At 39.5% G+C, this 12,669-nt stretch overlaps 3 protein-coding genes across 4 annotated transcripts; 2 read left to right on the forward strand and 1 right to left on the reverse strand.

Moving 5' to 3' along the window:
* The first annotated feature begins 263 nt into the window (after positions 1 to 263).
* LOC6562055 (alpha-2A adrenergic receptor) lies at positions 264 to 7,297 on the forward strand. 2 transcript variants are annotated; one of them, XM_043214523.1, is made up of 6 exons: positions 264 to 467; positions 844 to 870; positions 3,739 to 4,405; positions 5,332 to 5,990; positions 6,054 to 6,307; positions 7,011 to 7,297. In XM_043214523.1, the coding sequence occupies exons 3-6, from the start codon at positions 3,842 to 3,844 to the stop codon at positions 7,262 to 7,264; spliced, it is 1,731 nt and encodes a 576-aa protein (XP_043070458.1). In that variant the 5' UTR covers positions 264 to 467; positions 844 to 870; positions 3,739 to 3,841; the 3' UTR covers positions 7,265 to 7,297. The 2 variants fall into 2 exon arrangements, with proteins under 2 accessions (XP_043070458.1, XP_001988015.1); XM_001987979.2 differs by lacking the exon at positions 844 to 870.
* Positions 7,298 to 9,216: 1,919 nt separating this feature from the next.
* LOC6562382 lies at positions 9,217 to 9,947 on the forward strand. The gene is made up of 2 exons (XM_001987978.2): positions 9,217 to 9,299; positions 9,690 to 9,947. Exons 1-2 carry the CDS (start codon positions 9,232 to 9,234, stop codon positions 9,847 to 9,849), a joined length of 228 nt encoding a protein of 75 aa, XP_001988014.1. The 5' UTR covers positions 9,217 to 9,231; the 3' UTR covers positions 9,850 to 9,947.
* Positions 9,948 to 10,242: 295 nt separating this feature from the next.
* LOC6562381 (NADH dehydrogenase [ubiquinone] flavoprotein 1, mitochondrial) lies at positions 10,243 to 12,578 on the reverse strand. Its single transcript, XM_001987977.3, has 4 exons — positions 12,462 to 12,578; positions 11,898 to 12,251; positions 10,999 to 11,833; positions 10,243 to 10,523 (listed from the first exon to the last, which is right to left on the reverse strand). Exons 1-4 carry the CDS (start codon positions 12,505 to 12,507, stop codon positions 10,328 to 10,330), a joined length of 1,431 nt encoding a protein of 476 aa, XP_001988013.1. The 5' UTR covers positions 12,508 to 12,578; the 3' UTR covers positions 10,243 to 10,327.
* Positions 12,579 to 12,669: the final 91 nt, after the last annotated feature.

Here is a 12,669-nt window from a genome sequence, read left to right on the forward strand (position 1 = left end):
TTACCAACACACACACTCACACACACACACACGCACACACACCTACACTCACAAACACACACGCACGCACACACACAAACATACACACACACGCATACAACTGTTTTACCGTTCACCAAACAACAAACTTTTTTAAAACAATTTTATAAACAAAAAAAAACCTACGAAAAAAAATAATTAAATAAAAATGTAAAAATATTTGCTAAAAGTGTATTTGATATATATAAAACAAACAACAAACAACAAAAACGACAACAACAACGATTAAGACGCGCCCGCTGCAATAACTAAAGTTTTTAAAAACGGAAAATAGCTCTAACTGTAAATTACAGTGCCTTCGATAAAGTAAACAACAAAAAAGAAACAGTCGCTACACAATAACAACAACAACAACAACAGGATCAACAGCAACAGCAAACAAATTTGTTAGCTTTTCCATTACTCATGAAGCGCGCAACAACAAAACTGTAAGTTATTACGTATACCTCTATGTGTGTGTGTGTGTGTGTGTGTATGTGTTTGTGTGAGAGTTGCCGCCTTCTGATACAACACTAATTGTTATTCAGCTTATTTCGCTTCTTTTTTTTTTTTTGGCCACGCCACGCTTTTTTATGGCTAGTAATTATGGCGTCGTTTTTTACATGGCCAATATGAGTTTTCGTCTGTATAAATGCGTGTGTGTTGGTGTTGGTGTGTGTGTCGGTGTGGGTGCTGTGTCTTTTGCTTTTGCCCTGCCCACGCACTTTTCATTATTCGGCACAGAACTTTGCACAAGTTGCCATTCCCGAAAAAGGTTCGCTGCTGCTGCTAATGCTGCTGCTTCTTCTTATTCTTTTGCCCAAGCTAACAGAGAGAGGCACAAAGACAACGGTAAGCGCACAAACACACACACGCACACTCGCATACAGACACACATTGTATTGTGGAAGGCACGAAGAAGCTAAAAGACGCCTGGACACTCACAAATACATTCACCCAAAAAATTCTTAGCTGTCAAATCAATAAGCACACACAGACAAAAGCAGCGGACGATCTCTGTGCGTCTGAGTGTGCGTGTGTATCCAGTCGGCTTTTGTGTGTGTATGTGTGTGTGTATGCGTAGGCGCCTTGTTATTAAATCACCTGTGGCTGACAGTTTTTCATATTACAAGGCCAATCACAACAATCGAATCCATCTCTTTTTGTGTATTACGCATACGCCACCGGAACCCAGATACCATTTTATCTCATTGGCTTCACTTTTGTCCATTCTTTGTTGCCCCATCAGGTGGAAGGGGGATGAGCGTGGGAGGGGGTGGGGGGGGGGGGCTGTATTCGCTTTTGTCACCTTTTTTGTAGCTGGTCGACCTGCTGCCGACGTTTGAGTGACGTAAATTAATATAGATTTCATTTGACTTTCAATAAGAAAATTTAACGCCTGCGTTACAGAGTTGCCAATCCTATTTTTAGGTAGTTACGATTTTGTCTGCTTTGATTTATTTGAAATTTGGATTTTTGAGCTCATTTTATGGTTGAGCAAAATTGTTTCGTTTTTCAAACAATTCAATAATATGTTTTAAAAAGTTATTTTTTTTATATTTCAATGGAACAGTTTCATTTTCAACAAGTTTCTATACTTTTATTAATTTTTATTTTATATATATAGTTTCAGAATTGAGCGGAGCAGTTTCCTTTCTTTTCAACGAATTTGTATACTCTTCTACTTATATATCAGCGGAACAGATTCTTTTTTTCAACATGTTTATTTATATTTTCCATTTATTTATTTTAATAATTCAGATAAACAGTTTTTTTTATTTTTATTTTAATATATCGGTTTGTTAAATGAGTTCTTATGCATTTTCGACTTAACAACAATACACAAATATACATTTTAGGTATTAGCTAATAAATAATACAGAACACAAAGATTATATAGAATATATTTATAATCAAATAAAGTTAATGATTTTTATATTGTGGATTTTTATATTGTAAAACAGAATAGCACACATATTTTGTAAGAATTAATTCAATCAATACAACTGATTACAATGTCAAATACAACAGGTTATTTACAAGGCGACGCACACACACACACACACACACACACACACACACACACACACACACACAGACACAGATGCATACATATATGAAGCTATTGTATAGACATCACTTTAGAGAAGACTTTTGGTGAAAGGACACAGACAACAATGTGGCCCATACTTGAGCATACACACATATATACTCACACAGTCACACACACGCAGTGTGTTCGCTGGGCCACGATTAAATTAACGCAAATTAAGCAGATTAAGCAAACGTCAGTCACATATCCAGCCGCCGCACAATGAGCCGCCGAAACAAAAAACACAGCAAAAAGCAAAAGCGTTGACGTTTACACCCGCACACACGCACACTAACACACACCCGCATACAATCACACATGCTGCACACACAAATTGCGCAGAACAATGGCGGCGGCTGGAATATCAACACCACCAACAAAAATTGATACACACTAGCAGCAGTCAACGCCAACCACAGATACTGACGCAAGCAAAAGCAACACACACGCACACACTCACACACACATACACACATATTGAACAAAGCGCGCTGTCTGCCAGAGCTTTTGTTCACACACACAAACACAGACGCACATAAAAACACGCACTGACTGCCTTTTAATCATTGCTAGACGAGGGTGAGTCACGCCGCCAGCGCACACATTCTGTTCATTTGTGGTGGTCAAATCTTGAGTCACCCTAGCATTGACTTTTTGATGGCGCGCTTAATGAGTTGGGTTTGTTTGGTCGTTCGCTCGTTCGTCCGACCGCTTTTGATAAGGTTTTCAATTAAAGTTTTTAATAGCCAGAGCTTGCCTGCATTTATTGCAGCATCATTTAAATTTCACTTCTACTTCTACTCGCTCTTTTACTCTCCCACACACTTTCTTTAACACGCAATTAAGCCTCCAGCTTGCTCGCCCACTCCGTTAGATGGCGCTTAAGCGCCACAACACTGCCCGTCACGAGCAGTGAGGCGGTGGTGGGGAGTAGTGCACCAAACCTTGCGGTTTGTTTGTCGAGGGCGCAAAGTGCAAGGTTGCCATTCATTTGGCTCTGCAAAATGGGACACGGCGGAAGGAAGCGCAGCACTAATCTCTGAGTGCGCCCTGTTCGCATTGCATAAGTGTCAGTGTCAGGCAGAGGCTCTGCTCTTATACATATATATATGTGTGTGTTTCTGTGTGGGTGTGTGCATGTGGCTGTCACTTTGTGTGTCCTTGTTGAAACAAAACAAGATGGAATGCTCGAGCAATAGCTCGTCTAAGCGATACCTTGCAATAAATGCTTTAATCATAATAATATTTATTGATAGTTTTTATAGTGCTGCAAGCTACAGTTTATTAATAAAGCTTAATAAAAGATATTAGTATATATTAAACAATCTCACAAATTGCATGCTTGAGATTGTTGATATATTATTTTTATTTATTTAAATTCCCTGATTACGACGCACAAAACATAGCACACTTATTCGGGCAATTTGCTTTTAGGAATTAACTTCTCCAATTTACTATTATATTATTACTATTATCAGACTGTTACAAAGTGTGCAAGAGTTTAACCATGCCCAGCATGCAATGAGTGCAGGGTATGAAAGACTGATGATGATGGCATTTTGTTACTTCCTACCTTCTTTTATTTTATTTTTAAAATTTTTTTCTTTTTTTTATTTGTTTCGATGCAGCACCAGCAGCAAGCACCTTTAGTATGCGATGAGGCAGCCAGACAAACGCATCGACAACGATCGGCAGCGCCAAGCATTAGAAATACACGAGTGTGATTGAAGAATGAATAGCAACAACCTGCAGCAATGGTGGGAAAACACATATCGACGACAGCAACAGCAGCAGCCAGCCACCGTCGATAGCAATATCGATAACGATAGCGATACCACACAGCTTCAGTATGCGCTCCTCGAGCACAACTACTATGCGGGCGATGGCGGCAATGCGCTCGGAGCCGGAGGCGTAGGCGTAGGCGGAGTTATCGGAGATACTGCAATTCGAGACTTTGACTACGATAACTATGGAAACTTTACGCTGATCGATCCGTATGGTATCGATAGTGCCGGTGCGGACACAGAGCATGCGATTCCATCGTTCACCATTCTGCTGCTGGCCATCAGCTATGGCCTGGTCGTCTTCGGCGGCGTTGTGGGCAACTCCACATTGGTGCTCACCCTGTGCTCGGCTTCGTCGGTGCGCTTGCGAAATCCCCTGCTGCTGGCCGTGTGCATTGCGGATCTGCTAGTCACGGGCATTTCGGCGCCAGTCACGCTCCTCAATCTGGCCATGAATCGAGGCAGCAGATCTCTACCGCTCCTGCTGTGCAAAATAATACACTTCGTTCAGGTAAAATCGGTTTATGCTTATATATTATATATGTATATTAATATCGAACATCACTTATCGGTAGATTCATTTGCGATAACAAAAGATGTCAAGAAAACTAATTAAGTCTTTAAATGCTCGTTTTTAATTCTTATTTAATGTGGACTAAAAACAATTCAAAGTTTTTAAAAACGTTTTAATAAATAAAACTTAAATTTAATATTATTTTTAAATTATATTATATTAAAGGCAGTCTACTGGGAATACAAAATTTAAAATGAATTGAAAATTATATTATAAAAATTAAAGCTAGACATAGCTAAGCTACAAAATTTGAACGAATTCGCTTGAGAAGTATTCAAGAAAATCTTATTTTCTTGTCTACCAAATGAGTCAGCAGCAATAGCAAGCATTTTTTTTGTGTTTTGTTTTTAATATCTAATAAGTGTACAATTTATGATAGGCCAAGAATTTCCTCTCTCGACTACACCCATAAAAAATCGCCCTCAATTTTAGTAACTCGCCATGGCGCCACGATGTTATTCAGAAAATAAATTTCTAGAATTTATGGCTGTGGCAGCCTAAAAATTAAACACAAACAGTTTACATAGTTTATAAAATAATTATTATGAAAATACAATTCGAGTCAGTATATCTCGTTACTTATTTCTGAATATTCGAAAGGATTTTTTTCAAAGATTAGTTTTTGAAATTCAACTTTTTACAAATGGGTTTCTCAATAATAGAAAACAATTTTTGGGATTGTCGACGTAGGTCAAACATTTCTAAATTTAATAAATGGTTTTACTAATATTTAGAAATAACGTATAAAAGCAAGAAAAACATAATTTTTTTTATAATTTACAAAGTTTAGTTCGATTTATTTTATTAGGCTAAAGCGCTCTTGGATGTTTATTTACGATACGATTTATAATCTGATTTTTCAGGTAATGCCAGTGGCGGCGAGCACAATATCGTTCTTCATGCTCTCGCTTGATCGTTATGCAACTGTGAAGCATCCACGGCTGGCGCAGTTGCGTCAGCGACGCTATTTACACGCCTCCCTGGCGGTACTCTCGTGGATTGCATCGGCAGCGATAAGTTCACCCTTTCTATTTGCATACAAGATCATTGCGAAATCGGTGATCATCAAGGGAGCTGGGGCGGGCACCACACCGAATCCGGTTAGCATCAGTTGCACCTCGGAGCTGGGTGCGAATGCGATGTTTGTCTCCTTCATCATGTTCCACACGATTGCGGTCTTTGTGCTGCCCGGTGTCGGAGTGCTCCTCAATCATTATGGGGTTCGTCGCAAGCTTTGCGCCCTGTCGCTGACGGCGAGGGCGGCTCATGGCGAACTGCCGCTGCCCATGCCGATCCTGCGCCGCCAGACGCACATGGTCATTGTGACGGGCTGTGCGAATGCACAGCAGGCGGGTTGCGGTGGCGCCACCACCGTCGACGACACATCGAATGGCAATGGTGGTGGCCAGATTGCCGTCAGTCCGGGCGATATACAGTTGCACAATTTACAGCCAGGTTTGCCGGGCTCCAGCGCTGCACTGGAGCCGGGCTCCTATCGGTCCAGCAATCCCATTTCGCCCCGGTAAGTCTCGGATTATTCAGTCAAACTTAAGTCAATCATTGCAATGGAACTCTAATCTTCTAGAGCCATGAGGGAGATTCGTGCCCATTCACAGCGGCAGCGCATTCATCGTTCCGGCCGTGGTCCCGCCACACCTGGTATTCCGCTGCCGCAGACATCGACACTGCGATCTCGTCGTCATCTGGCCAATATGCTGATTGCGTCCGCCTTAATCTTCATCGTCTGCTGGGCACCGCATGTCTTCTGCATATTCTACAAGAATTTCGGTTATAAGCAATACTGCAGTAAAACTTCAGTCTATTTCAGTCTTCTATTGGGTAAGTGGAGCTCATTATTCAATTATCATATTTCTTATGCAACCGTTTCGCATTGTAAATCATTTAGTTGTCTGACAGAAAAATTACCTGCAACTTGGAATAAAAGTGTATATTATTTACTTATTATTACTATTTAATGTTTTCGATTTTAGCTAAAATGTTTTTTCTTATTGAACAAAATACTATCTGCAACCAAGCTGCGTTTAGGGTGCCTTCTAGTCGAGTAGAGCATTCTAACTTGTTTAAAAATTAATAATTCTTCAACAAAATTAATTGAGATGCTTGCGAAAATATTATTTTAAAGACAAGACATTTAAAATTGTGTTCTTAATGATGGAAATAAAGAACTCTGAAACGATTTAATAATAAATTCTATTGTAATAATTAAAAGCTACAAGCAACGTTTTAGATAATTAGAGAAGAAGTAACAGAAAGGTCAACAGGGAATAGAGGGAAACGCAGCAGAATCGATATCCCTATTTAGTAATTAATTAGTTAATGAGGGTAGATCAATAAGGAGGACTCAATGCACCCCTGTCATAGTAACGAAGCAAAAAGCTCGTATTTCTCGTGCACATATATATATTTATATATTACAAGACAAGAAATCTATTAAGCATCCCCGATTTACCAACGCTTTATTGTAATTATTGATTATAAATTGAATTTAAATTGTCTATTTTTTGATATATATATTTAACAGGCTACTTTTATTCGGCCATCAGTCCGGTCATCTATTGGGCGCTCAACCACAATACGCTACGACAATCGCCCTGTGCGCCAATCATCCGGATGCGCTCTATGCAAAATTTCCTGCGTTCGCGCTTTCGCTCGCATACCGTCCCGCCGGCACCCTCATCGACGAATGAGGCTGCGTTGGGGGCTTTCAATCCTAAGTTGATAAAGCTAACACCGAAGCAGTATAGAGCTCAGGCTTCTTCGCATTATCTCTACTAGTGTGATACTAAACTAAAACTTGATATACATTATACAAACATATATATATGTATATATATATATATAACATATTTTTTACTTATGACACTCGACCCCCAAAAAGCTATCCCCCTCTATGGAACTCTCTTGATGTTTTTCTCCAAAACTCTTCGCAATTAGTTGTCAAAACAAAACAAAACAAAACAACAATATACAAATATACAAGCGAGATCATATATATATATATAAAATACATAAATACACTATACATATATATACTCTATACATAGTTTAGCTACTACCTGCATACATACATAAATACATAGTTGTTAACGCTTATTTACAAAAAAAAAAGAATGTAAGGGCTGCAATTGAAATTAACAACTAGCATGATTACAAATACAAAATACAAATTGAAACACAGATAACGAATCCATATAGAAGAACTCATATAGTGACTTGTTTAAAATGTTGTTTAGTCTTTAAGCTGAAACTAAATGAAAATAACTTACATACATACATACATACATAATATTGTACTATGTTCCTTCTCATAGATAAGCAATAAGAAACGCTTTAAGCCAAGTTTAACAAACAAATCAAACTAAAACATGATCTAAAACTAAACAAAAAAAAAAAAATCAATTAAACAAACTAAAATCAAATACATATTTAAACAAATCTACGTATTTAAGAGGAAAAAAACACAAAAAAAAGTTAAAAACAAAAAATGTAAAAAAAAATTGTATATAAATGTGTCGAAAAGCATTCTTTCTACACTTTTTCTAACATTTTTAACGTTCAAACGACCTGTAAATTGAACACCTGTGCAGTTCAATCCATATGCAATATAAAATTATTCAGTTCGAAAGCTATATGTACTTAGTTTACCCACAAATATATGTATGTCTATCCGATGTAGAAGAATTCTTTTTCCGTTGCCGTTTCCGTTTCTTACTTACTTCTATATCTCAGTCTATGATTGTCAATCAGCCAGACAAAATAATCTTAAAATATTATTATTAGTAAATGTTCGATTTCGTATAGATTGTGTTAATATTTTATGTATTCAGTATCGAAATCCAAAGGATTTACCTGTTAACTGACTGACGCTTTTGGTTGCGTTACATTAAAATACAAACCATTAACATTATGCAATATTTATACCAATCTTGACATTATTAGTACTCAACAATAGGTTAATTATGTGTTCGCTTATATTTCATTTAGCATTACTTTACTTTAACTATGCAAACTACTTGTAGCAATTTTCATTTTGTGATCACCTCAAATTTCATACAACAACAAAAATCCAAAGAGAATCTATAAATGCTATAAATATGCTACTATTTAAATTGTGTTTTAATGTTATTTTTTCTCTTTATATGAACATAAGTAGGTAAAAAAAAAACAGGTAAGAGAATGGTAAACATAAAAACAAATATTTTATCAAATATTTCAGCTTTACTTACAGCTATTTGTTATATATATATTTATACACTTTACCGTTGTAATTTTCCCACGCCATGGGAAGATTAGAGAATAAGACGGGAACAATGTTACTGAGCTTTTGTCACAGTAATTTCATTCAACGCCTGTCGATGGGATCGTTTGTATTTCGTTCCAACACTAATGTCAAGCTTAAAAAGCTTATTGTATTCAAATAAGCTTATGGAGACGGAAGCAACTGCGTATTTTATCCAATCACTTCCAATAAGTTTTGATAATTACATTTTTTGCTGTAATGATTGAATATCAACCCCGTTCATCTATCCGGGATTTATCATAACTGCGTTATGGAAGTCGTATGACTAGAATTTTGTTGTATTTATAGCTCAAGTGACCATCAACTAGTTAATTATATGTGCAAAAATCCCGATGCTGCTACCCATTTGCATAAACAACTTATTAAGCACAATACTTACAGCAACTGAAACAGTCGTTGCTAAGACGTGCAAACTGAAGCAAGTTGAACAAATAATTAACAAATGTTTTTAAATTATTTGATACAATGTCTGGCGCTGCTGCTGCTACTGCAGAGCGTTTCAGCGGAAGAGTAAGTTCATGAAATCATATAAAAAATAAACTAATTGTGTATGTCAGAGATGGTGGTAGGGGATTTGATTGCTTTACATTTATACAATTGTTATACGCCTCGATCGCAGCGAATCACAACAATTTCTCCGCCCATCTCTATCCGGCAGACTGAATGCTAGTTCTCATTATGCGCGCTTCGCACCTCGCATCGATGCTCATTTTTATAATTCTCTTTATCCTTTATACGTTCTCAGCTGGCAAAACACTCTCAAAAGCGTAGACTAATAACTAACTGTACTTTTACCGTTGTTTGCCAGCTGGATGCACTTGTTATGACAAGTTTTTGATCTGCACTACATTTGTTAGGCTGTATGACACTTATTCATATCCTTTAATCTTAATCTTTTAGATATGAATTTATACCTGGACGCTGCGAGGATTATCCAGGTGTGGAGTCGCAAATTGGCGGTGATCTTACTCTCTGCAGCTTTCCACCCAAATATGAGATGCCTGATAAAGAGGATATAGATGCCGTCATCAAGCACATTAAGGGCTTACTTACAAATTGAATACACAGCAGCGGTGAAAATAATAGTGTGCACACATATCTTCTTAGAACATGTTAAAAAATACTTGAAATATAACTAAAGATAAGTAAACATTAAAAGATGAGAAGCTATAAAGTTATTAAGAAAAACAAGAGAGGCCGCTGTAGTCGGGCGTAGCCTACTGCGAAATACTTTGATACCAATAACTGGTTGCTTGGGTGTAGCCAAGAAATATCGATCTTTGATAGCAATCTTGCAATCTATCCTCCATGTTTGCCTTTAAAATTTCGGTAGATATAGGCTTTTGTGAATTTGGAGCAGTTCTCCGCTCAAGTTTGAGATGTGTGATAAATAGGATATCATCAAGTACATTAAGGACTTACCATTTAATTGAATTTATGAATTTATTTGTAGTTTAGAGAACTTTACACTTTTATTTGCAAGAAACGACGCGCGATTAAAAACATAATTCAAATATAATTAGCTATAACGGTATACATTAATTAGTGGCGCGCTTTGGCTGCTGCGCATGCAACTGCATTCGCTTCTCGATCTCGGGCCTGAAGTGACGAATGAGTCCTTGCACCGGCCAAGCGGCACCGTCGCCCAACGCACAAATCGTGTGTCCCTCGATCTGTTTGGATATCTCCCACAACATGTCAATCTCAGCAGGTTGAGCATCGCCCTTAACAAAGCTTAAAAACAAAAAAGAATACAGTTAAGAATGCTGTAGCGAGTGAGCTCGGCTACGATATACCCTCTAAAACCAGCTGTTAAGTCTATTCTACTTTTATTGGCTGTTTTTTTGTGTTTTGTCAAACTATAAGATCAACTATAAGTTGGGTGTATCTAATCCGATCTTGTCTTGGTACTGATTGATTGCTATCGGCAATCGAAACATATCGATATTAGATAAACGGATTCAGTTATTGATAGAATGAAGCAAATTTGCGAGTATACGAGAACTTAAATTCCAAATTTGATGTCTGTAGCTCGTATAGTCTCTGACGGACAGACAAATGTTGATCCTGACCAAGAATATATATAACTTATGGGGTCGAAGATCCGTCCTTCTGCCTGTTTGCTAAATTTGCACAAACCCATTATACCCTTCTTACATTCAGTGAGTTCAGGGTATAAAAATGAATTTCTGATAAATGCTGAACTCACCGTTCCATGATCTTATTCATCCAGCCGATTCCCTCGCGGCAAGGTGTGCACTGACCGCAGCTCTCGTGTTTGTAGAAGTGGATTAATCGAGCAATAGCCTTGATCACATCCGTTGACTTGTCCATCACAATGATGGCCGCTGTGCCCAGTGATGTTTGGGCCGCAATTAAACCATCGAAATCCATAATCACATCATCGCACACCTTCTTCGGTATGATGGGTGTGGAGGAGCCGCCGGGTATGACACCCAACAGATTATCCCAGCCACCGATGACTCCGCCACAGTGGCGTTCAATTAGCTCCTTCAAGGGGATGGACATCTCCTCCTCCACGGTGCAGGGCCTGTTCACATGCCCCGAAATGTTGAAGAGCTTCGTGCCGGAATTACGAGTGCGTCCAAAGCTGGCAAACCAGTTGCCGCCACGACGACAAATTGTAGGCGCCACAGCGACCGTTTCCACATTTGTCACCGTCGTGGGGCAGCCAAAGAGACCCACATCGGCGGGGAATGGGGGCTTCAAGCGTGGCTTGCCCTGCTTACCCTCCAACGATTCAATCAGCGCCGTCTCCTCGCCACAAATGTAGGCGCCAGCACCGCGATGCATAAACACATCAAAGTCGTAGCCGGTGCCGCAGGCATCCTTGCCAATAAGGCCTGCCTGGTAGGCCTCCGCAATGGCCAGCTGCATGTTGGACGCCTCGTTGTAGAACTCGCCACGAATATAGATGTAGGCAGCCTGGGCGCCCATCGCACGACCAGCAATCAGACAGCCCTCCACCAATTTATGCGGATCGTGACGCATAATATCGCGATCCTTGCAAGTGCCCGGTTCACCTGGTGGAAGTACATATTTGTAGAGTAGAGTGGGGGAGTTATCTTTTCCTAGTCATGGCCTTACCCTCATCGGCATTCACCACAAGATATTTGGGACGTCCATCGCCGGGCTTGTTCATGAAGGACCATTTCATGCCGCTGGGGAAACCGGCGCCACCTCGTCCACGCAGACCGGACGTTTTGACCTCATTGATGATCCAGTCGGGTCCCTTGAGCACAATCTCCTTGGTCTTGTACCAATCGCCACGCTTCTGGGCACCCTTCAAACGCCAATCGTGGCGTCCATAAAGATTGGTAAAGATCCGATCCTCATCGGCGAGTGGACCAAATTTGGTCTTCGTTTGTGGTGGCGGTGTGCCGGGTGGCGGGGCCTGAGTGCTCTGTAGGCGCAGCTGCAGAGTCGACGGCAGCGCCGCAACTGCAATAATCCAATTTTGTACAAAATCAATATAAATTATATTTTGCAGCACTTTTGTTTTGATGTGCGCAAAAATTACATAATTTGTTTGCAAGTGTAATGTTTAGTATATGCCAGCTGGCTGCGCGCTAAATGCCACGCCTACTGTGCAGCTTGGCTGGGCAATGATAAAGTTAGGCATGCACGAGTTAAGAACTTGCGTTTATTTACCAAATTGCGGTTTCGTTAACAAATTATATCGCACAATTGCAGACATTTTCGGTACGAGACGACTGACAGCTGCGACTTGACGTTTGCGTACAGCGTTGCCACACAGCCACACAGTCGCACTTGCAATCTGGCGCCACCTATGTGTCAGCGTCAGTCCAAGCAATCGAAATACATTTTCATCGGTTATCGACAACCGTTAAGAAAACAA

Source organism: Drosophila grimshawi, unplaced genomic scaffold (genome assembly GCF_018153295.1).
Source record: "Drosophila grimshawi isolate 15287-2541.00 unplaced genomic scaffold, ASM1815329v1 contig_1377, whole genome shotgun sequence".
In the NCBI taxonomy this organism is placed as follows: Eukaryota; Metazoa; Arthropoda; class Insecta; order Diptera; family Drosophilidae; genus Drosophila; species Drosophila grimshawi.

Excerpts from the sequence above, each read along its gene's own strand:
- LOC6562055 (XM_043214523.1), top strand. The coding sequence starts at position 3,842 with ATGAATAGCAACAACCTGCAGCAATGGTGGGAAAACACATATCGACGA. Across the intron at positions 4,406-5,331 it reads AAATAATACACTTCGTTCAG|GTAATGCCAGTGGCGGCGAG; the intron begins GTAAAATCGGTT and ends CTGATTTTTCAG. Across the intron at positions 6,308-7,010 it reads CTATTTCAGTCTTCTATTGG|GCTACTTTTATTCGGCCATC; the intron begins GTAAGTGGAGCT and ends TATATTTAACAG.
- LOC6562382 (XM_001987978.2), top strand. The coding sequence starts at position 9,232 with ATGTTTTTAAATTATTTGATACAATGTCTGGCGCTGCTGCTGCTACTG. Across the intron at positions 9,300-9,689 it reads CAGAGCGTTTCAGCGGAAGA|ATATGAATTTATACCTGGAC; the intron begins GTAAGTTCATGA and ends TTAATCTTTTAG.
- LOC6562381 (XM_001987977.3), bottom strand. The coding sequence starts at position 12,507 with ATGTCTGCAATTGTGCGATATAATTTGTTAACGAAACCGCAATTTG. Across the intron at positions 12,252-12,461 it reads GTTAACGAAACCGCAATTTG|TTGCGGCGCTGCCGTCGACT; the intron begins GTAAATAAACGC and ends GGATTATTGCAG. Across the intron at positions 10,524-10,998 it reads ATGAATAAGATCATGGAACG|CTTTGTTAAGGGCGATGCTC; the intron begins GTGAGTTCAGCA and ends TTTGTTTTTAAG.